The sequence below is a fragment of the Bombina bombina genome, chromosome 1, assembly GCF_027579735.1.
Source record: "Bombina bombina isolate aBomBom1 chromosome 1, aBomBom1.pri, whole genome shotgun sequence".
NCBI lineage: Eukaryota > Metazoa > Chordata > Amphibia > Anura > Bombinatoridae > Bombina > Bombina bombina.
The window spans coordinates 930,523,344-930,545,893 of record NC_069499.1 but is presented as its reverse complement, the minus strand read 5'-3'; the positions used below and the strand labels follow the sequence as shown (position 1 = coordinate 930,545,893).

The 22,550-nt window shown below is 38.5% G+C and overlaps 2 protein-coding genes across 2 annotated transcripts; one reads left to right on the top strand and one right to left on the bottom strand.

The window, feature by feature from the left end:
• The first annotated feature begins 621 nt into the window (after window positions 1-621).
• TTLL9 (tubulin tyrosine ligase like 9) lies at window positions 622-16,076 on the top strand. Its single transcript, XM_053699581.1, has 14 exons — window positions 622-643; window positions 1,070-1,116; window positions 1,243-1,335; window positions 1,549-1,660; window positions 3,196-3,381; window positions 4,025-4,093; window positions 4,176-4,266; window positions 5,229-5,269; window positions 5,354-5,441; window positions 6,064-6,122; window positions 6,206-6,402; window positions 13,636-13,749; window positions 14,328-14,452; window positions 15,669-16,076. Exons 1-14 carry the CDS (start codon window positions 629-631, stop codon window positions 15,737-15,739), a joined length of 1,308 nt encoding a protein of 435 aa, XP_053555556.1. The 5' UTR covers window positions 622-628; the 3' UTR covers window positions 15,740-16,076.
• Window positions 16,077-16,363: 287 nt separating this feature from the next.
• Window positions 16,364-18,338, bottom strand: PDRG1 (p53 and DNA damage regulated 1). The gene is made up of 5 exons (XM_053699594.1): window positions 18,203-18,338; window positions 18,012-18,087; window positions 17,217-17,291; window positions 16,747-16,827; window positions 16,364-16,652 (listed from the first exon to the last, which is right to left on the bottom strand). Exons 1-5 carry the CDS (start codon window positions 18,272-18,274, stop codon window positions 16,564-16,566), a joined length of 393 nt encoding a protein of 130 aa, XP_053555569.1. The 5' UTR covers window positions 18,275-18,338; the 3' UTR covers window positions 16,364-16,563.
• Between the last annotated feature and the right edge of the window lie 4,212 nt (window positions 18,339-22,550).

Sequence of the window (22,550 nt, the reverse complement as noted above, 5' to 3'; positions counted from 1 at the left end):
TGTCCTTGCTTTTCAACAAATGATACCAAGAGAACGAAGAATAAAAAAAACAAAACAAAGAACAATGGATAATAGAAGTTAATTAGAAAGTTGTTTAAAATTGCATGCTCTATCATGAAATTAAAAATGTAGGTTTATTATAGGGCCTACATCCTAACTTGAAAACTACCGAAAACAAAATGTTTCTTAGTAACTGGAAGTCATAGGTGAATTTCAACCAATTCATTCAGGAATCCAAAAGTTGTAACTTTTCAAAACAGGGCAGTCTTCTGATTCATCTACATAATTTTTTTTATTTTTTTTTTAAATATTGTATTATTATTACTTTTAAAGGGAGGTCATTGTGCTAAATACAGTCCGTTTATTAATAATCACAGTATCGTTGACTCAGTTTATTAACTATAGGATAACAAATCAGACAGTAATATCCTAGACGATTCATCAAAGGTAGACCAGATATCGCTGATACTCAAAACCTACACGGAAACACCACCCTGAGCCCCCTCATGAGATGTCGCGCCCTGAGGCTCCAGCTTCTGGGTCAAGCAAAGGGTTTACGCATCATGAGCATGCGACACAACCCAATACCTTAACATGCGTCGGTTGTCATGGTAACAGGGATGCTAACATGTACAAGAGCAAGGTACCGTGCCTCACCGTTCAATGTGTTTGCATGCCCGGTTCACTCCTTTTATTTGTGTGCTACGGATTCTCGCTGCTGGATATTTCTTTTTTTCCCCTTCTTCTTAGAGTCGTGTTTTCAGTTTTAAGGACTGTTTTCAGTGTTGTAAACGAGTGGGAAATTCCTATACCAGTGTGTTTGTACCCACAGTTGTGTGTTTATAGGTTTTCAGTGTTCTGCGTGTATTATAATTAGTATTGTGTGTTGGGTGTAATACTTTTAAGTAATGGCTACTAGGTTTCTTTGTTGTCTACTTTTCATTGCAATATCATGTGATACTAGTTTATGAAGTGTTTTGTTGGGTTATTAGACATTATGACTGGAACATTATGACATTTTTATGTCTGGAGGAGACTAGTACTTGTTATCTGTTCTCTTTTCCTGCAGCTTGTCAATCAGAAGGCATCATATGGGTACCAGAAGCAGAAAGAAAGGCATGTATATGACATCCACCCTTACCTATCCTGTGACAATGCCAAAACAGCTCTTGATGTATATTTAGACGTCTGCTGTCTTTCCTGCTCTTTTATTAATATAACTGTTTTGTTTTCCCCCCACAGAGAAATCAGATCTTGTATTCGATATAAGTGTTCACTCACAAATACAATTGGAGATGTTCTGAGGCAGAGGCCAGGATGGGTTGAAGTGAAGGAGTAAGATAACCAGGCCTTTTTAACATTTCTACATAGTGTTGCTGACATTTGTTATATCTGGGTGAAAGGGCATCACTTCACTTATATCTGTGAATGGGAGGAGGATTGACATCTGCATACAAAAATATGCTGCCTGTTTTCTCTTAGGTACTTGATCTTAGATCTTGTTGCACTCTCTTTTTCCTAGCCTTTTGAGCTTTTTTTTTATTGCAGCGATGGTGAATGGGACTTTTACTGGTGTGATGTGGGCTGGCTACGTGAGAACTTTGACCATATTTATTTGGACGAGCATGTGCACATCTGTCACTTCCGCAACCACTATGAGGTGATATTACACACTAGAAGTGAATTCGATTTGCCAGCTAAAAATAATATGACATTAACTGTTAAATATGCTAGAGTTCAGGCTGTTATGTACTAAATTAGAATAGTAAAAAAAAAACAGAGGGGCGCCTTGTGTATATCAGTCAGTCTCCCAGTAGACACAAGGTGTAATCAATGAGAATGGGTACTCACATTTGGTAAGAGCACCCTTATGTGCTTGTAGACGCTAGCTGATAGATTCAAAACTCCAAAGCTCCAAAGGACCAAAAATTAATTGTGCACAAACAATTTGTAGTCCTTTGGAGCGTTCCAGACTACTGGGAATAGGTGAGCTGTTACACCTGAATCTATCAGCTAGCGTCTACAAGCACATAAGGGTGCTCTTACCAAATGTGAGTACTCATTCTCATTGATTACACCTTGTCTTCTAGGAGACTGACTGATATAAAATGAGGTGCCCCTCTGTCTTTTTACTATTCTAGATTTGGGCCTCTTGGAGGGTGAAGAGGAGAGCAGCTGCTTGTTACAGCAAAGGATTCTTTATGATACCCGAGTATCAGGGCTTTATTTTATGCTATTTGCATCTTGTTTAACTGGTGTATGATCCATTATTATTGAAGGTTTTATAGAGATCAATGATTATTGTGTGGGAGCGCCCGCTAATAGCTCTAGGTAGCTTTTTGTTTTTAATATGTGCTAAATTAATGGGTTGAGGTCTGTGTGGTGTGTTAAAATGGGAGACTATTGTCTGTTGAATGAGACCCATGCCAGTGGGCAGGCTTTGAAAAAAAGAAGCTATAATTATTGCTAGGAGAGCAGGGTGAGGTATGGTTATATAAGGGTGAGTAACCAAGTTCTGATGGAGTGAGGTACAAAAGGAAGAAGTTGATACATGAGAATTGTACTAGGGAACCCACCAAGATCACATCATTGTGACTGAAGTACACCAAAGGGCAAAATGATCAAATGGCTGTCATTTATGCCATTTGGAGTGGGTTAAGATTGATAGTCGTTAATCTAAGATACACCCAATGAGATGTCGAAGGACTATATCTACAGACTTTAAAGGATATGAAACCCCAAATTTTCTTTGTGATTCAGTTAGAAGGACATGATTTTAAACAATTTCCCAATATACTTTCATTATTATTATTTTTTCTTGGTATCATTTGTTGAAGAATCAGCAATGCAATACTGGAAGCTAGCAGAGCACATTGTGGGAGCTAATGACAAGAGGCATATATGTGCAGCCAACAATCAGCAGCTAGTTTTTAGTAGTGCATTGCTGCTCCTGATCCTACCTAGGTATGCTTTTCAACAAAGGATACCAAGAAAATGAAGCAAATTAGATCAAATAAGTAATTGGAAAGTTGTTTAAAATGTCATGTTTTATCTGAATCATGAAAGAAAACATTTGGGTTTCATATCCCTTTAGGTATGACGGATGGGTGTAATATTGAGGTGATAGCTTGGGGTTTTGTGGGTCTGATATGTATTGTTGGCAGGACTAAGCTTAATAGCAGTTATTCTCTCCAGCTGACCCGCAAGAATTTCATGGTGAAGAATCTGAAGCGTTTCCGAAAACAATTGAAGAAAGAATTTGGGCAGCTAGAAGCTGAAAAGTGTGACTTTTTCCCTATGACGTTTGAACTGCCATCTGAATATCACCTATTTGTGGAAGAATTTCGCAAGAATCCTGGAAGCACCTGGATCATGAAGCCTGTAAGACATCATTGAAAGCATGGGTCTATGCAGTGTACTCATATAACAAAGATGTTACTTTAAAGGGACAGTCTACAATAGAATTGTTATTGTTTTAAAAGATAGATAATCCCTTTATTACCCATTCCCCAGTTTTGCATAACCAACACAGTTATATTGATATACTTTTTACCTCTGTGATTACCTTGTATCTAAGAACCTTCTTCCAGCCCCCTGATCACATGACTGTGACTGTTTAGTATCTATTGTCTTGCAGTTAGCATTGTTTTGTGCTAAATCTTAAATAACCCTCTGTGCCTGAACACAGTGTTATTTATATGGCCCACATGTACTTTCTGTCTCTTTGTGTTGAAAAGAGATTTAAAAAGCATGTGATAAGAGGCAGCCCACAAAGGCTTAGAAATTAGCGTATGAGGCTACCTATGTTTAGTTTAAGCTAAGAATACCAAGAGAAAAAAGCAAATTTGATGATAAAAGTAAATTGGAAAGTTGATTAAAATTGCATGTCCTATCTGAATAATGAAAGTTTAATTTTGACTAGACTGTCCCTTTAAATCAGTATGAGAGACATGCTTTTATTGTACATACAAATAAAGATATCTCACTGTAAAAGGCTTTTAATGAACATTGTGTCTTCGCTCAGGTGGCCAGATCACAGGGGCGGGGAATATTCCTTTTTCGAAAGTTGAAAGACATCATGGACTGGAAAAAGGTGTGAATGTATGGTAGCCTGAAAGTTTAGAGACTTGCAAATTTGGTCATAAGTTTGACACTCATATTTTACTGCTTTACAGGATGGGGGACGCATAGATGAACAAAAGGATGAAATACCAGTGGAGAATTACGTTGCTCAGCGCTACATTGAAAACCCATATTTAATTGGAGGTGAGAATGTGGTAGCTCGCTTTATTTCAATGATACTGAAACCTGTACTGTAATAAAAACAATAGATCACGACTTTAGGATATTTATCCCTCACACAGTTGGTTTAATGCAAATCACTGAACCACAGATCAACAACTGGTTCTAAAGTATGAATGTCTGAGGGTATGTTGGAGCACCACTGTTGTGTGTTATGTAGAGCACACTCATGCAAAACAAACTGGCTAAACGCAATACAATAGGTTACTTAAAGGGACATAATACTCATATGCTAAATCACTTGAAACAGATGCAGTATAACTGTAAAAAGCTGACAGGAAAATATCACCTGAGCATCTCTATGTAAAAAAGGAAGATATTTTACCTCACAATCTCCTCAGCTCAGTAGAGTTAGTTCTGTGTAAAAAGTTATACTCAGCTGCTCCCAGCTGCAGGTAAAAAAAATAAAAAAATGAAGAAATGAACAGCAGCCAATCAGCATCAGCAGTGCTGAGGTCATGAACTCTTACTGTGATCTCATGAGATTTGACTTAACTCTCATGAGATTTCATAGTAAGCTTCCTTTACCTGATTGGTGAAATAATATGAGAGTGCACAATGCTAGTCCCTTCAGATGTCCCAGGACAAACACACTAAAATGCTGCTTAGAAATCCTTTACAATGGGAGGTGGCTACTGAGGAACTTTTGAGGTAAAATATCTTTCTTTTTTACATAGAGATGTTCAGGTGATATTTTCTAGTCAGCTTTTTACAGCTATGCTGCATCACTTTCAAGTGTTTAAACATTTGGGTATTATGGCCCTTTAAGCCAGAGATCCACCTTGTGTAATCTCATATCTAATAAAGACGATTAACTATGTGTCCCACTCTGGTCATGCATAGCTAATTTAATGTACAGTATACACTAGATTACTATATACAGTATACACTTTCATCTTCACACATAACACTCTATTTCTTTACAGGAAGGAAGTTTGATCTGCGAGTTTATGTCCTTGTTACATCGGTGAGTTGCATCCTGTCTATAACTTGTAGAGACTGTAAACATGTGACTTGTGGTAACTGTTGTCTATATTGCTTATTCTCACAGTATACTCCACTCAAGGCCTGGTTGTACCGTGATGGATTTGCGCGATTCTCCAATACTCGTTTCACTCTTAGCAGCATTGATGACCAATGTATCCTGTGACATGGGGAGGGTACAAATATGGTGGAGACTATGGAACTTGGTGGATGTTGGCAACGGTTTACTAGTCAGTACTAATCAGTTTGACACCAAATTCATTGTTAGGCATGTTGAAGCAGCAGCAGCAGCAGACACTTCAGCCTCAAGTGTGCTAGTGCTGATAGGAGGAGAGGCAAAGCAAGTTCACCCTAGAAAATTCTACCAACCCAAAAGGCATATGTCATTGAGTGAAAAAGTAGTATCCCCAAGAATACTGGTCCCGGTGGCCAGATAGCCTCAAGTCAAATATGAATTTTTCATTTGGTGTATTAGTACAGCAGTTCATTAGGAGCCACGCTCATGAAATAGCACTTAATTTGTGCATTTAACATATAGTACCAATTACAGTTGTAAAGGAGGCATGAGAGATGAATTAAACCCTCTACGTATATATAATATAAATATCTCAATCATTAGCAAACAATGTAATATACATGATATTTCTATACATGTACATCCCTGATCACAACCAAGTGTGGTATTAATTGCATTTATATATAATATACACACATTTCTTTTTTAAGAGGGACATTACAGACTTATCAAGCCATAGTATCCTTCACTCACTGATCCAGATATTCACTTGACAAATGTGGCAATCCAGAAAATGGCCCCAGATTATGATCCAGAGAAGGTGAGAGACACAGTTTCAGAGAAAAGGAACACTGGTAAACGTTTGTCTAACACAACACTATTTGCACCATGCGCTCTTCACAGGGCTGTAAATGGATGATACAGCAGTTGCGTCTCTACCTGACAGCTTGTCATGGCCCTGAAATGGTGGAGACTCTCTTTCAAAACATGGATAACATCTTCATCAAGAGCCTGCAAAGTGTCCAGAAGATCATTATTAATGACAAGCATTGCTTTGAACTCTATGGATATGATATCCTAATCGACCAGGACCTCAAACCGTAAGCATGAATCAAGCTCACTAATATTACACTATACTTCTGTTAATCTCCAATACCAAACATGTTTAATTCCTAAAGATATGCAGTCACACCTGCTTGGTAGTCTTGTTTCCTGAGACAAGGCAACCAATAAGCAATAGTAATGGCAGACCATCCCCTCATTGTATGCAGAGGCTCAGTTATTTTCTAGTTTTCAAAATGTTAAAAGAGACACTGAACCACAAAATGTTCTTTCACGATTCAGAGAGCATGCAATTTTAAGCAACTTTCTAATTTACTCCTATTATCAAATTTTCTTCATTCTCTTGGTATTTTTATTTGAAAAGCAAGAATGTAAGTTTAGAAGCCTGCCCATTTTTGGTGAACAACCTGGGTTGTTCTTGCTGATTGGTAGATACAATCGCCCACCAATAAACAAGTGCTGTCCAGTGTACTAAACCAAAAATTGGCTGGCTCCTTAGCTTAGATGCCTTTTTTCAAATAAATATAGGAAGAGAACGAAGAAAAATTTATAATAGGAGTAAATTAGAAAGTTGCTTAAAATTGCATGCTCTATCTGAATCACAAAAGATTTTTTTCTAAGGTGATGCATTCAGTCACAGCAGCATCTATATTTAGGTATGTGCCCACCTTCCTCAATAAGTCTGTAAGCTAACCATAAACTATGGCTATGCATTCCAGGCCTTGTGGTGATATGGTAAAATAAACAACAGTCACTCAGATCCTGTTGACAATATGTAAATAAAAAAAAAAATAAACAGTTAAGCTCTTTGCTAATATAATATAAAAATAGTGTACAGTGATGTAAATTATACAGACCTATAAACTAGTTATATATTCTGTTTTTCTGAATCAATTATACAAGTAAATGTATGGACCAGGCCTCTCCAACCTTTTTAAATTCTGTTTTTCCGATTGTTCTAACAGACATATATGCTCTCCCTCTAGCTTACTTTCCTTCTGCTCTGAAAGGAACATAAAAACCAAAACATTTTCTTTCATGATTCAGATAGAAGTAAATTGAAAATGTGCTTACAATTGTCCTATTATTAAATTTGCTTAATTTTCATGTTAAAGGAGCAGCAGTGCAATACTGGGAGCTAGCTTAACACATCAGGGGCGCGATCCGATAAAGATCGTAGTTTGCGGCGCAAGCGAGGGAACCCCCGCCGCCCGCAGTTTCAGCTCGCAAATCGAGCTATCCTATATACAGTGGCTAAAGTGCCGTAAGTCTGACAAACCAGCGATGTCCAGAAATCTGCGTAAGTACAAATTTCTAGAGTCGCCAGTGACTTACGGCACTTTAGAAACTGCCGGCGCCTACAAAACCTGACTAAGTTATAAAATCACCCGTACTGTCTAACACACCTCCCAAACATAGCCCAACACGTCTAACCCTCTATCTGCTATCCCCCCTCACTATCCTAACAAAATATGTATTAACCCCTAAACCGCCGCTCCCGGACCCCGCCGCCAGCTATATTAAATCTATAACCCCCTAATGTGAGCCCCTACCCCGCCGCCATCTACCTTACCTACCCCCTAAAGTGAGCCCCTACCCCGCCGCCATCTACCTTACCTACCCCCTAAAGTGAGCCCCTACCCCGCCGCCATCTATCTTACCTACCCCCTAAAGTGAGCCCCCTACCCCGCCGCCATCTATCTTACTTACTCCCTAAAGTGAGCCCCTACCCCGCCGCCATCTATTTTAAAAATATTAACTCTTAATTTAATCCCCCTACACCGCCGCCAGCTATATTAACTATATTAACCCTAATTATATTAAGGTTAATATAGTTATTATATTATATATATTAACCCTAATTATATTAGGTTTAATATAGTTAATATCGTTATTATATTATATATATATTAAGTATAATAACCCTATCTAACTCTAACATCCCTAACTAAATTCTTATTTAAATAAATCTAATTAATATTATTAATTAAAATATTCCTATTTAAATCTAAATACTTACCTATAAAATAAACCCTTTGATAGCTACAATATAATTAATAATTACATTGTAGCTATTTTAGGGTTTATATTTATTTTACAGGTAACTTGGTATTTATTTTAACTAGGTACAATAGCTATTAAATAGTTAATAACTATTTAATAGCTACCTAGTTAAAATAATTAACCAATCAGATTCAAGTTCAATCCGATTGGCTGATTGGTTCAGCCAATCGGATTGAACTTGAATCTGATTGGCTGATTCAGTCAGCCAATCAGATTTTTCTACCTTAATTCCGATTGGCTGATAGAATCCTATCAGCCAATCGGAATTCGACGGACGCCATCTTGGATGACGTCATTTAAAGGTACCTCATTCGTCGGGAAGTCGTCGTGCCGGATGGATGCTCCACGGCGGAGGAGCGAAGAAAGAAGATTGAAGATGCCGCTTTGCTTGAAGACATCGCCGAATGGAAGAAGACTTCACTGCTGCTTGAATGGACATCGCCCGGATCGGATGAAGAGTTCGGCCCGGCTGGGTGAAGACAAGGTAGGGAGATCTTCAGGGGGGTAGTGTTAGGTTTTTTTAAGGGGGGTTTGGGTGGGTTTAGAATAGGGGTATGTGGGTGGTGGGTTGTAATGTTGGGGGGTGGTATTGTGTTTTTCTTTTACAGGCAAAAGAGCAGAATTCTTTGGGGCATGCCCCGCAAAAGGCCCTTTTAAGGGCTGGTAAGGTAAAAGAGCTTTGAACTTTTTAAATTTAGAATAGGGTAGGGAAATTTTTTTTATTTTGGGGGCTTTATTATTTTATTAGGGGGCTTAGAATAGGTGTAATTAGCTTAAAAATCTTGTAATATTTTTTTTATTTTTTGTAATTTAGTTTAGATTATTTTATTGTATTTTAGTTTAGATATTTGTAGTTTATTTAATTTATTGATAGTGTAGGTGTATTTGTAATTTAGGTTAGGATTTATTTTGCAGGTAAATTGGTAATTATTTTAACTAGGTAGCTATTAAATAGTTATTAACTATTTAATAGCTATTGTACCTAGTTAAAATAAATACCAAGTTACCTGTAAAATAAATATAAACCCTAAAATAGCTACAATGTAATTATTAATTATATTGTAGCTATCTTAGGGTTTATTTTATAGGTAAGTATTTAGATTTAAATAGGAATATTTTAATTAATAATATTAATTAGATTTATTTTAATAAGAATTTAGTTAGGGATGTTAGAGTTAGATAGGGTTATTATACTTATATATATATATATATATATATATATATATATATATATATATATATATTAATAACGATATTAACTATATTAACCCTAATATAATTAGGGTTAATATAGCTGGCGGCAGTGTAGGGGGATTAAATTAGGGGTTAATATTTTTAAAATAGATGGCGGCGGTGTAAGGGGCTCACTTTAGTGGGTAGGTAAGATTGATGGCGGCGGGGTAGGGGCTCACTTTAGGGGGTAGGTAAGATAGATGGCAGCGGGGTAGGGGCTCACTTTAGGGGGTATGTAAGATAGATGGCGGCGGTGTAAGGGACTCACATTAGGGGGTATGTAATGTAGCTTGCTACGGTGTAGGGGGATCACATTAGGGGGTTATACTTTTATTGTAGGTGGCGGCGGGGTCCGTGTGCGGCGGTGTAGGGGTTAAATACTTTATTAGGGATCGCGGCAGGGGATCGCGGTTGACAGGTAGATAGACATTGCGCATGCGTTAGGTTTTATTTAGCAGGTAGTTTAGGGAGTTACGGGGCTCCAATAGACAGCGTGAGGCTTACTACGGCTGCATTTTGTGGCGAGGTGAAAATGGAGTAAGATTTCTCCATTTTAGCCACGTAAGTCCTTACGCTGTATATTGGATACCAAACTGCGCTGGTTTGGTATACCTGCCTATGGCCCAAAAAACTACGGGCGACGGCAGAAATATACAGGCGTAACTTCTAGGTTACGCTGTATATAGGATACCAAACCAGCGCAAATTTCAGCGTCGCCGGCTTTTGCGGGCGACGCTGCATATCGGATCGGGCCCCAGGTGAGCCAAACACAAGAGGCATATATGTGCAGTTACCCTTGAGCAGCTAGATCCCAGTTGTGCTTTAATAATAGATCAATAGATCTATTGTCAATAGATTAGATAATAGATTTAAACTGCAAAGTTTCTCAAGCTTAATAATAAAATTAGAATTTTGACTTTATTATGCTACACCTGTTGCTTTAACAAAGATATTACTGATCTAATATTAGAAACAGAGCAGTTAAACATCTTGTGTTGTGCTTTATAAGAGTGACAAACTCTGCAACTGTCTAGAAAGCCATTCTACTATTTAACCCCTTACGTGAGCATCTTTAGATGGGATGCCACCATCTTGGAGTTTATGTATTCTACCATCATTGTTCACATTGGATTAGTGTGCATAATACATAGGAGCTTTATATTTTTGCAGTGACGGCATTGCTTTGTCATTTATGTGGCCTTTTCTTATAACATTGTTACTTTTAAACTATACTGTATATAAACAACATTTCAAAAATGTAAACTTCCCACTCTGTATTGTGGGTGCTAACCTCAAGCACACAATACAGCTGTGAAAAAAATGTCAACCAACATTACTGATCTATGAATGTTTACCACCACTTTTGTCACAGGTTGCAAAAGAATATGCAAGTTAAAATGAGGTTTTGCCCTGTGTGAAAATGCAGAACTTCGTCAACAGCCACCAATAAAGGGTTTAAAGGGACACTGAACCCAAATTTTTTTCTTTCGTGATTCAGATAGAGCATGCAATTTTAAGCAACTTTCTAATTTACTCCTATTATTAATTTTTATTTGTTCTCTTGCAATCTTTATTTGAAAAAGAAGGCATCTAAGCTTTTTTTCTTAGTTCAGATCTCTGGACAGCACTTTCTTATTGGTGGATGGATTTATCCACCAATCACCAAAGACAACCCAGGTTGTTCACCAAAAATGGGCCGTCATCTCAAACTTACATTTTTGCATTTCAAATAAAGATACCAAGAGAATAAAGAAAATTTGATAACAGGAGTAAATTAGAAAGTTGCTTAAAATTTCATGCTCTATCTGAATCATGAAAGAAAAAATTTGGGTTCAGTGTCCCTTTAAATTAAGAGAGGCTGTAAAGAATGCTGCACCTTTTAGACAGGAGAAATAATAGCAAATTTAGTAAAAAAATATATATAGAATTCTGTTGAAGTTGTGCCCAGTAGTTTTATGTCTCTTTTAAATCAATAAGCATTGTTTTAAAAACCCTTTCTGTGTAAGTAACCCGTAAAAAAAACACAAAAAGTGGCCACTCATATCAACTTTTTATGCTACAAAATTAATTTCTACATCACTATAAATGTCTAATAAAAGGGTGAAATTGGCTTTGAGTTGATTCTATTTTTAAGTGAACAACTGATGTTAAAGTAAAAATGTAACATTCATGATTCATATAGAGCGTGCAATTTTAAACAAATTTCAATTTGACTTCTGTTTTCAAATGTGTTTTGTTCTTTTGGTATCCTTTGTTAAAAAGTAATTCTAGGTAGGGTGATAGGAGCTTACACATCTTTAGCATTCTATGGCATTGGTGTTTGCAACTATGTTATAACATTGCTATAAACATTCTTACGAACACTGCTGCCCAATGGCTAAATACACATGCACATTCCTGAGTACACCTAGGATTATTCTATACCAAATGATACTAAGAGAACTAAGCAAAAATGATTAAGTTGTTGAAAATTATCCAAATCATTGAAGTTTAAAAGGGACACTGAACCCAAATTTTTTATTTTGTGATTCAGATAGAGCATGCAATTTTAAGCAACTTTCAAATTTACTCCTATTATCATTTTTTCTTTGTTCTCTTGCTATCTTAATTTGAAAAAAAGGCATCTAAGCTATTTTTGGTTCAGACTCTGGACAGCACTCGTTTATTGGTTTGGTGAATTTATCCAACAATCAGCAAGAACAACCTAGGTTGTTCACAAAAAAATGGGCCAGCATCTAAACTTTACATTCTTGCATTTCAAATAAAGATACCAAGAGAATGAAGAAAATTTGATAATAGGAGAAATTTTCTGAATCATGAAAGAAAAAAATTGAGTTCAGTGTCCCTTTTAATTTTACTTACAATTTAACCAGGGCTCGATAAACCCAGAAGCCACTGGCTCCTAGAATTTTAACCCTGGCTCCTAATTTTTTGGGGTTATTCTCCATATATCTATATACAAATACCACAGTTTGGCTCCTAAATATTCTTCCTAACTCCTAAATGTTAAACAGATTTGTCTATCCTTGCTTTTAACAATAAAAGGGAATGCTTTATGTCCTTGCTATACACATTATAAAAATGGATGCAAAAATATATAAAGGAAAAAAAATATAAAAGATGCACGAAGCATAGTTGTAAAATGTGACTAAGAAGGTTTGCCTGCCATTAAAAATAAATTCCCTTGCTGCAATGGTTTGTTTTCAAGTACTTGCTGTGATACACGGTAAATGAGCAATAGATTTCAATCATAGTTAATAAGATAAGCAGTATTGTAATGTAGAGTATGAATTTTAAATACATTTAGCAGCAGTTTTGCAATATACACGTCACTGATAGTTAAATTACATATGACCTGCTTATGACATGACGGTACGCCCCATAACCTACCCCTTTCTCATGCTTTGAGTGGTGCCAGTGGCACAATGAATGTGTGTGGGAGACAAATATGTATGAGCATGTGTCCTACAACCATACTGATAGCAAGTTTTATGCATGGTAAAAATGATCACTGCTAAAATGGTTAACAGAACAGCAGCACTCATTGCCAACATATGTAGAGTACAACAATGTGCCTAACTGTATGTTAAATATATTGCAGTGCATTTCAACTCCTATTATGTCCCTTTTAAATGAAAATAAGAGCGCAAAAAGAAAACGCCTTAATGCGTTATATGCATGCAATACTGCAATAATAAAATACTCAATTTAGTTATAAACACATAGCTCCAAAACACTGCCACCTGAACATACCTGGTGAACCAATGACAAGAGGCATATATGTGCCAATCACCAACTAGCTCCCAGTAAAGCATTGCTGTTCCGCAGAGAATACAAAGAGAGCAAAGTGAAATGTGATAATAGATGTAAATTTAAATTATATATATCTCATAAAACTGCATGTTCTGTCTAAACCATGAAAGTTTAATTGTGACTTTCATGTTCCTTTAAAGCCCTCTTCTTGCGTCCCACAGATGGCTATTAGAGGTAAATGCTTCACCATCTTTGACTGCTAGCAGCCAAGAGGACTATGAACTGAAATGCTGTCTGCTGGAGGACACACTGAATGTTGTGGACATGGAGGGCAGGTAAAGGACTTAAAACACCAGAATTATTGTTGTTTAAAAAGGTAGATAATCCCTTTATTACCCATTCCCCAATTTTGCATAACCAACAGTTATAATAATATACTTTTTACCTCTAATTACCTTTTATCTATGGCTCTGCAAACTGCCCCCTTATTTTAGTTCTTTTGACAGACTTGCATTTTTAGCCAATCAGTGCTTGCTCTTAGGAGCTTCACGTGCCTGAGCTCAATGTTATCTATATGAAACACATGAACGCCCTCTAGTGGTGAAAAACTGTCAAAATGCATTCAGATTAGAGGTGGCCTTCAAGGTCTAAGAAATTAGCATATATAGCTCCTAGACATGCCCTATTTAAATCATGAAAGTTTTTTTTTTTACTTGACTGTCCCTTTAAGCAGGCTATTTATTAGCCTATTTGTAGGCAAAATCATGTGCTTATTTTTGTATTGATTCCCAAAATTATACTTCTGCAACTAACTAGATCTGGTTATGCACAAAAGTTAGCCACTAAATCTCACGAGCATATTCATATCAACTAGAGATCCTAATGCTATACAACTTTGATACATCTCACCCAGATTATCAGGGAAGGAGAAACAAGTTGGAGGTTTTGATCTGATGTGGAATGATGGTCCAGTGTTTCGTGATGATAGGCAGAAAGAAAGTCTCAATAACGGAGGTTTTGTTGCAAATACCCACTTAGGTAAGAGAATTAGACCAGTGGAGCCAGCTCCCTTAAAGGGACACTGAACCCAAATATTTTATTTCATAATTCAGATAGAGCATGACATTTTAAGTAACTTTCTAATTTACTCCTATTATCAATTCTTCTTCGTTCACTTGCTATCTTTATTTGAAAAAGAAGGCATCTAAGCTTCTTTTTTTTGTTCAGTGCTCCGGGCAACACTATTATATTACTTTTATATTGGTGGATGAATTTTTCCACCAATCAGCAAGAATAACCCAGGTTATTTACCAAAAATGGGCCGGCATCTAAACTTACATTCTTGCATTTCAAATAAAGAGACCAAGAGAATGAAGAAAATTTGATAATAGGAATAAATTAGAAAGTTGCTTAAAATTGCATGCTATGGGGCCCATTTAACAAGCTCTGTAGGGAGCTTGTGGGCTCGTGTTTCTGGCGAGTCTTCAGACTTCGCCAGAAACACCAGTTATGAAGCAGCGGTCTATAGACCGCTGCTCCATAACCCTGTCTGCCTGCTCTGAGCAGGCAGACAGACATCGCTGCAATTCAATCCGATCGGGTTGATTGACACCTCCCTGCTGGCGGCTGATTGGCTGCGAGTCAGCAGGGGGCAGTGTTGCACCAGCAGCTCTTGTGAGCTGCTGGTGCAATGCTGAATACAGAGAGCGTATGGCGATCAGGTCCGCCAGACCATGTTAAATATAGGCCTCTGTCTGAATCACGAAAGAAAAAAATTTGGGTTTAGTGTCCCTTTAAAGGAATAGTTTAGTCAAAATTAAACTTTCATGATTCAGATAGAGCAGGCAATTTTAAGCAACTTTCTAATTTACTCCTAAAATCAATTTTTCTTCATTCTCTTGGTATTTTTATTTGAAAGCATAGGAGCCGGCCTATTTTTGGTTTAGCGCCTGGGTAGCACTTGCTGATTGGTGTCTAAATGTTGCCACCAATCAGCAAATGCTACCCAGGTGCTGAACCAAAAATGAGCGTCTCCTAAGTTTACTTTCTTGCTTTTTCAAATAAACATACCAAGAAAACAAAGAAAAAATTGATATTAGGAGAAAATTAGAAAGTTGCTTAAAATTGCATGCTCTGTCTGAATCATGAAAGTTTCATTTTGACTGGACTGTCCCTTTAAAGTAAACGCCTCTTCATTCCCCAGGTGTATCTGGACTTTATCACAGTCTGCTTATCTGCATATTTTCTCTTTCAGGATGTGTTAATGATAGGAAGAAACAGCTTAAACAGATGTTTAAACTTGCCCACGCTGCAAAGAAGCTGTAATGGACTTGGTATCAACTTTAAAAAGGACAAGAGGCTAATATTTTTTTTATTTATGATTCAGACAGGAGCATAGAATTAAAGGAAAACTTTACAATTTACTTCTATTATCAAAAGTTGCTTTATTCTCTTGGTATCCTTTGTTGAAAAAAGGAGCAATGCACTACAATGCTGAACACATCAGGTGAGTAAATGACAAGTGGCAAATATGCAGCCACCAATCACCAGTTAGCTTCCAGTAGTAAATTGCTGCCCCGAGTCTATCTAGGTATGCGTTTCAACAAATGAAACCAACAGAACAAAGCAAATTAGATCATTGAAGTAATTTAGAAAATTGTTTAAAATTGCATGATCTGTCTAAATCATGAATGAAAATGTTTGGATTTGCAAGTCGTTTGAAAGAATAAAAAAAAGACAGACTCTTGCAGCAGGCTGTAGTTGATTTGTCTGGAAGTTTCATACAAAAACCTGTACCAAACACTCTCTAATTATTTCAACTGATTCAGATTTAAGAAGATTTTGAAAAGTGCTGGACCACTTCATAAATGATTTTTTTTTTTTTTTTTACAAGGACTATACTACAACGTTGTAGCAGTTTAATTTCCAGATTGCAATAAACCAATAATATATCCAAATATATTTATTTATTTATTATATAGTTATACAATAACCAAAATGATGCAGTTTGTTCAATGTGCAGTCTGCAGCCCAGCAAACTGTATACAACTTCTCCTGTGGGTAATCCAGGAAGAATATGCAGAAAATGAAGATGAAAACCATGAGCACAGTTCTGGTATTTACCAGTTTGTGGTTTAAAATGTATTTGATCATTCCGTTTCTCCAATCACTTTATTGATGGCACTCATTTCCTCATGGGTGAGTGGACTCAAATTAAAGCCTTTTATTTCCGGTTGTCCTAGAAAGGCAAAAATAAATAAATGTGATATGAATACTTGTTACACAGAGCAGCATGGTTGTTCCAGAGATGGTTCATAACATTTTTACCATACCTTGTGCCTCATACAATGTATTCAACTTTATTTTCAGCTGGGTTCGGAGTTGGTTTATTTCTTCATCAAGCTGCTTTTGATCTGTCATAAATAATCCACATTTGCATTAAAAAGGTATGGGGGCTTCCTAAAATACACAAGGGAAAGTCACTAAACTGACTAGGCCACACTTTCATTGATCTCTTAACATTACCCATTCAGTTCTGACTGGAGCCTGACTGTTCATTAAACGGATGCCTAAATTGCCCAGTTCACTCACTGATTTGCCCTTCTCCACATAGCTTTTATCAATATTGATGTAAAAGCCTAAAATCTTAAGCGCTGTCCAGATTAGTCACTGAACATACGCCACTGAGCTTTACGTTTATCCATATTTCCCAGTAGCCAAGTACTTTTCAAGTGCTGCCTTTACAATTTTTCCTGGGCTTTTAGCCCGCTAAGACCCACAAAAACCTGCCACATAAACTTACCTCGCTCAATCATTTCTTTAGTCTTTTGTTTAGGGAGACTTAGGAACATGCTTCCAAAACAGACAGTTACTTTATCTGCAAAAACAAAAAAAAGAGAAGAAAAATGCACATTACACTTCACACAGATCTTCAAGTCAACCCTAAAAAATGAGGGAACATCCAACTTCTCTGACAGTAAAGTCAATATTAAACATTTGTGGTTTGACAATGCATTGAAATTAAAAAAAAAAAAAAATTGCTTCTGTTGTCAAACTTGCTTTGTTCTTTTGGTATACTTTGTTGAACAGTAAACAATGTAGGTTAATCCCTTCCCACCCTTATGACATTCTATGCAGCCTTAACCACACTGGGCTTCAAAGAGCAAGGGCTCTTCCTAAATGGGATTGTGGGCGAGAGGCATCTTAGGCACTTCCTCCCTGATCTGATCCCATCAGTGAAAGCATGTGATCGCATGAACGATTGCGCAATTTCAATATTTTTACTTATTTGTTTATGTTGGAAATTTGTTTTGATGCAAATACGGACGGGAAGGGGTTAATAGGACCTCATGAGGTGCCCATGTATTTCCCACACTATGGCAGCAGTGTTTACAAATATGTATAGAACATTGCTACAAAATGCAGACAGAGTACTAAAGACAAGTGTGGGCTCAGAAGGTTTTTAGAGCCTACCTAGGTTTAATATTAACCAAATGATACCAAGAGAACAAAACCATTTTTGTATTTTTATTTTTTTTTAAATGTATTCTCTGTCCAAACCATGGCACACACTCTTCGATTTAGAGATTCTACTGACCTGGCACAGATGGATCCTTATACAGAACTCTTAGAGCTTCCCTGTTTTGATTCCTCTTGATATCCAAATCCACAATCTGAGAGTAACATAAAAGGATAATTTGCATTCTACAACTCATACGTGACTTTCCTTCACATAAGCTATTTACACAGCATCATCTAAACTTCCTGTTCTATTACGTGTCCTCTCACCTGCCGCCTGTCACCTAGCAAGTCCTCCGCTTTCTCCTCCACCTCCTGTAAATAAGTTAGCACCCGCTCCATGTTTATTCGGTGTATTGACGCACAGTAAAGACGTCACCGGATGCGCGTCTCTAAATGATAAATTAGCGACATATTAGTCTTAGTTTTTTTACGTGCGCGTCGCCTTGTCTAATAGCTTAGAATGTGCGCGCTTTCTATAGTACTTGTATATGTGACATCGTTACTAATATGATCTGTAAACGGAGAATACATTGGTTTAATCGTAGAGCTGTTTGTAATATGTGTCGTATATGACATCCGAATTGGATTTAAAACTCTTAAAAATTAGAGGGATTGATACTTGTGCACCAAAATCATATCTTACATACACAGAAAAACAATCAATAAATACATGGGCGCTGAGAAAATGTAGATCTCCAGTGGAAAAGTTACTGGCCAGGGGAACTAATTTAGCCTGCAATAAGTTGTATATTCAATTTAAAAGTACTTTTAGGAATAGTTTTATATCTAATTATACTCAATATGTATCCTCTAGCCTAGCACCACCTTCTCCATAACCGCTACACAAATCTTACTTTATTGCCAGTGCTTTCATATATATGTTCAATACAGTATTTATTCCCACAAATCCTCTTGATATCAATACTAACTGCTTTGCACTTTCACCTGTAGTAAAATGTTCTGCTGCTACCTCTACTTATTCTCACCCACTTAATAGCTGGAGGAACTGGAAGGAGTGATTAGTGACAGGCAGTAGCCTTCTTGGATCCTAAAAAACAACAACATTCCAACACAGAGACTTGCAATCTTCAGCACCAATCCAGTGCACGGGGTCCGTAGTGCCGTAGTGCCCTGAGTAGGCTTTGATTTACATGTCCTGCGATTTTAAAATGTGCTTCATTCTTTTGATATTCTTTGTGGCAGAATAAAAAGGCACACACATTATCTTAAATTTATATATATATATATATATATATATATATATATATATATAAAAAAACACACATACTGTATATACAAAATATACAGTATAAATACATATATATATTAAATAGTCATGTGTCATTATAGGCAATTGCTATATACATATATATTTATAGATATCATTTGTATAAGTACTTGTGTGCACAATAAAGTGGGAAGTGTTCAAGAAATCCAGAGTTTCTGTACTTTGTGTTTTTTATATCTATATATATATATATACATACATACACACACACAGACGTCATGTGACATTGTAGGCAATAGACTGTACACACATATATATGTGTGTGTACAGTCTATTGCCTACAATGTCACATGACGTGTATATATATATATATACTATATACATATATACACATATATATATATATATACATGCCAGCTAGCTCACAGCTAAGATAAAATCACACCCAGGGCTGGGATGTTGCTGAGTGCAGTTCCCTTCCGTGTTTTGTATTTCTCTGGGTGATTACAGCCACCTGTGCACCCCTTCTTTGTTCTCAGTTTGGCTTTGTAAGCTCGCATGGTGTGGCTGTGTTAGGGACTCAGGCAGTGGAAAGGACCTTGACGTGGTGCCTGAGCTTTTCCCATTTGGCCAGATGCGGTAACTAACCTTTCCAGTTGTGATTTTATCTTAGCTGTGAGCTAGCTGGTGAGTGCTGGGTGTCTCTATGTGTTGTATTACTTTTTATTTGTAATCCCCCTTGTTTCTTGCACCCATTCCGAACTGGGGTTAACTGCCTGTGGCTCTGGTGACATCACAGCTTTTTTGGAGTGCTATTTAGCACCCAAGGCTGGGATGTTGCTGAGTCACTAGATGTGTACCTGGTCCGGTCTTGGAGTGCAGTTCCCTTCCGTGTTTTGTATTTCTCTGGGTGATTACATCCACCTGTGCACCCCTTCTTTGTTCTCAGTTTGTTTGGCTTTGTAAGATTGCATGGTGTGGCTGTGTTAGGGACTCAGGCAGTGGAAAGGACCTTGACGTGGTGCCTGAGCTTTTCCCATTTGGCCAGATGCGGTAATGTTACGGTACCAACAGGATACCAAGGGTTAATACCAGATGAACAATGTCCTGAATAGGAAATCAGCAACTCACAACCCAGCCAGTTTTCAGGTTTAAAACAGAATGCCTTTATTAAGGGCCATATGCCCAGTATATATGCAGGTCTAACCCCAGATGGGGGGTTGAAAGAATGTTGTACATTAGATGGAGGGAACACGCCCTTTGACATGATACAATAGAATACCTTGCTCAAGCTGATAACAACTTAAACACAAGACACACACTTGGCTCTTCTTATCACTGAGGCGTCTGCTCTCTAGATGTGATTGAACAATGGAATGTTTATCACTAACTTTAATGACAGTACACAATAGCTGAGGCTAGTAACCTTGTCGTTAGAAATTAGCTTCTTAGGGCTGAACACAGTTAACTCCTTCAGTCCTGACAGAAGGGTCTGTCACATAGCTCCCCCCTTGTGGAACACTCCGGCAGACCCGGCTTGACCCTTTGGCGGGTCAACTTGGGGATGACCGGACTAGGAGGTGATAGGCATGTCAGTTTGCCGGGACAATCCATCTGTATTCCCGTTATGAGAGAGAATTCATGTCCATACAAACAAGGGTTCAACTTCCTCAGTGCCCAGACTAGGGCTAAACAGTCCTTCAAAATCCCATCAGCTTCATTACGAGTTTTCTGTACCTGCTCTTTATAGGTATCCACAATCCCTTCATACTGACATAGGGTGCCCTTGAGTTGCTGCACCTCACTATGAGCCAGCGTCAGCTTCTCCTCAAGTGTCGCTAAGTTTGTCTTTAATGTTTCATGTCCCACTCTCAAGCTGGTGTTTTCTGCAGTCTGTAGGTGCAGCTTGTCTAGCAGAGATTCACGTTCTAAACATGCTTTTTCCTCTGCGCTCCTCTTCTCCTTCATCAGCGCATTGTAACGGGACTTCCACGTATCAATAGCGGATAGAGATTTACTGAGCTCAGCGTCCTGGGGCTCAGCAGCAGGTGGGTCAGTCTCTGCTGCACGGATCTGGGCACGGGTAGTCACAGGGTTAACATCCGCGGGACCCATAGGAGCGTAGGCAGAAACAAGGGGGGCCAAGGTATTTCCAAGGAGAACATCAGCTGGTAAATCCTTCATGACCCCCACATTCACAGGTCTAGCGCCCCCTCCCCAATCCAAATGTACCCTGGCAACAGGTAGGCGGAACACAGCGCCCCCTGCTACCCTCACAGCCACAGTGTCTCCAGTGTGCTGTTTCTCAGACACCAAGTTCTTTTGAAGCAAGGTCATGGTAGCACCAGTATCCCGTAGACCACTGACCTCCTTCCCATTCACTTTAACCAGTTGCCGGTTATTCCGGTGGACAGCTTGCACAAGGTCTGCCTCATGTAGGATGCCCCAGCATTCTTGCGCCTCTACGTAGCGGGCCACAGGCTGAGGGTTACGGGTGATTCCGCCGGCAGGTCTTCTCCAGGACTGTGCTTGGTTCGCTGCATTTAGGGGACACTCTGGTCTTTTGTGCCCTAGTTGCTTACATCCAAAGCACCGAATAGGTTGTGAGTAGCCCCGCGAATTGAACCGGGCTCTCTGAGGGTAGTTCGTGGCCAGAGGCCGTGTGGTATAGCGGTGCGCCGGGGGTTGGTAACTGGCAGCTGCTGGGGTGACTGGGGGTCTGTACTCCACTCTAGCAGGGGGCTTAGTGGTAGCAGTGTCCAGTTTGCGGGCATCCGTATACTCATCTGCCAAGCGAGCAGCTTCATGCAGGGTGGAGGGTTTACGGTCCCGAACCCACTCTCTAACTCCTGCTGATAACTTGTCAAAGCAATGTTCCAACAGGAATAGCTGCAGCACCTCTTCCCCGGATACGGCTTGGCACCCCGCCATACAGTGAGCTGCTGTGCGGTGCACCTTACATGCCCACTCAAGGTAGGAATCTCCAGCTAATTTAACAGTGTCTCTGAACCGCCTCCGGTATGCCTCCGGTGTAACCGCATACCTGGCGAGCAGAGCCTCTTTTACAGTATTATAATCCCCGACTTCCTCATCTGGAATGGCCCGAAAAGCCTCACTGGCCCGGCCGGATAATTTTCCGGATAATATCGTGACCCAGTCCTCTGCGGGTACCTTGTGTAGTGCACATTGCCTCTGAAAATCCGCAAGGTACCCATCAATCTCTCCTTCTGTTTCCAGGAAGTTTTTAAAAGCTGCAAAATTTACTTTTCCCTTTTCCACTGGGGTTGCTGTGACTTGGGCTGCTGCAGCGCCGCTTTGGCGAAGTAGGTTGGCCTCCACAGCTGCTATGACCCGGTCGATAATTTCCGCAGATGGGTTGGGGCCATA

Coding starts and splice junctions, on each gene's coding strand:
- TTLL9 (XM_053699581.1), top strand. Junction 1,117..1,242: donor TACCAGAAGCAGAAAGAAAG/GCATGTATATGA, acceptor TTCCCCCCACAG/AGAAATCAGATCTTGTATTC. Junction 1,661..3,195: donor ACTTCCGCAACCACTATGAG/GTGATATTACAC, acceptor TATTCTCTCCAG/CTGACCCGCAAGAATTTCAT.
- PDRG1 (XM_053699594.1), bottom strand. CDS start 18,274: ATGGAGCGGGTGCTAACTTATTTACAGGAGGTGGAGGAGAAAGCGGAG. Junction 17,292..18,011: donor TAAGGATCCATCTGTGCCAG/GTCAGTAGAATC, acceptor TTGTTTTTGCAG/ATAAAGTAACTGTCTGTTTT. Junction 16,828..17,216: donor TAAAGAAATGATTGAGCGAG/GTAAGTTTATGT, acceptor TATTTATGACAG/ATCAAAAGCAGCTTGATGAA.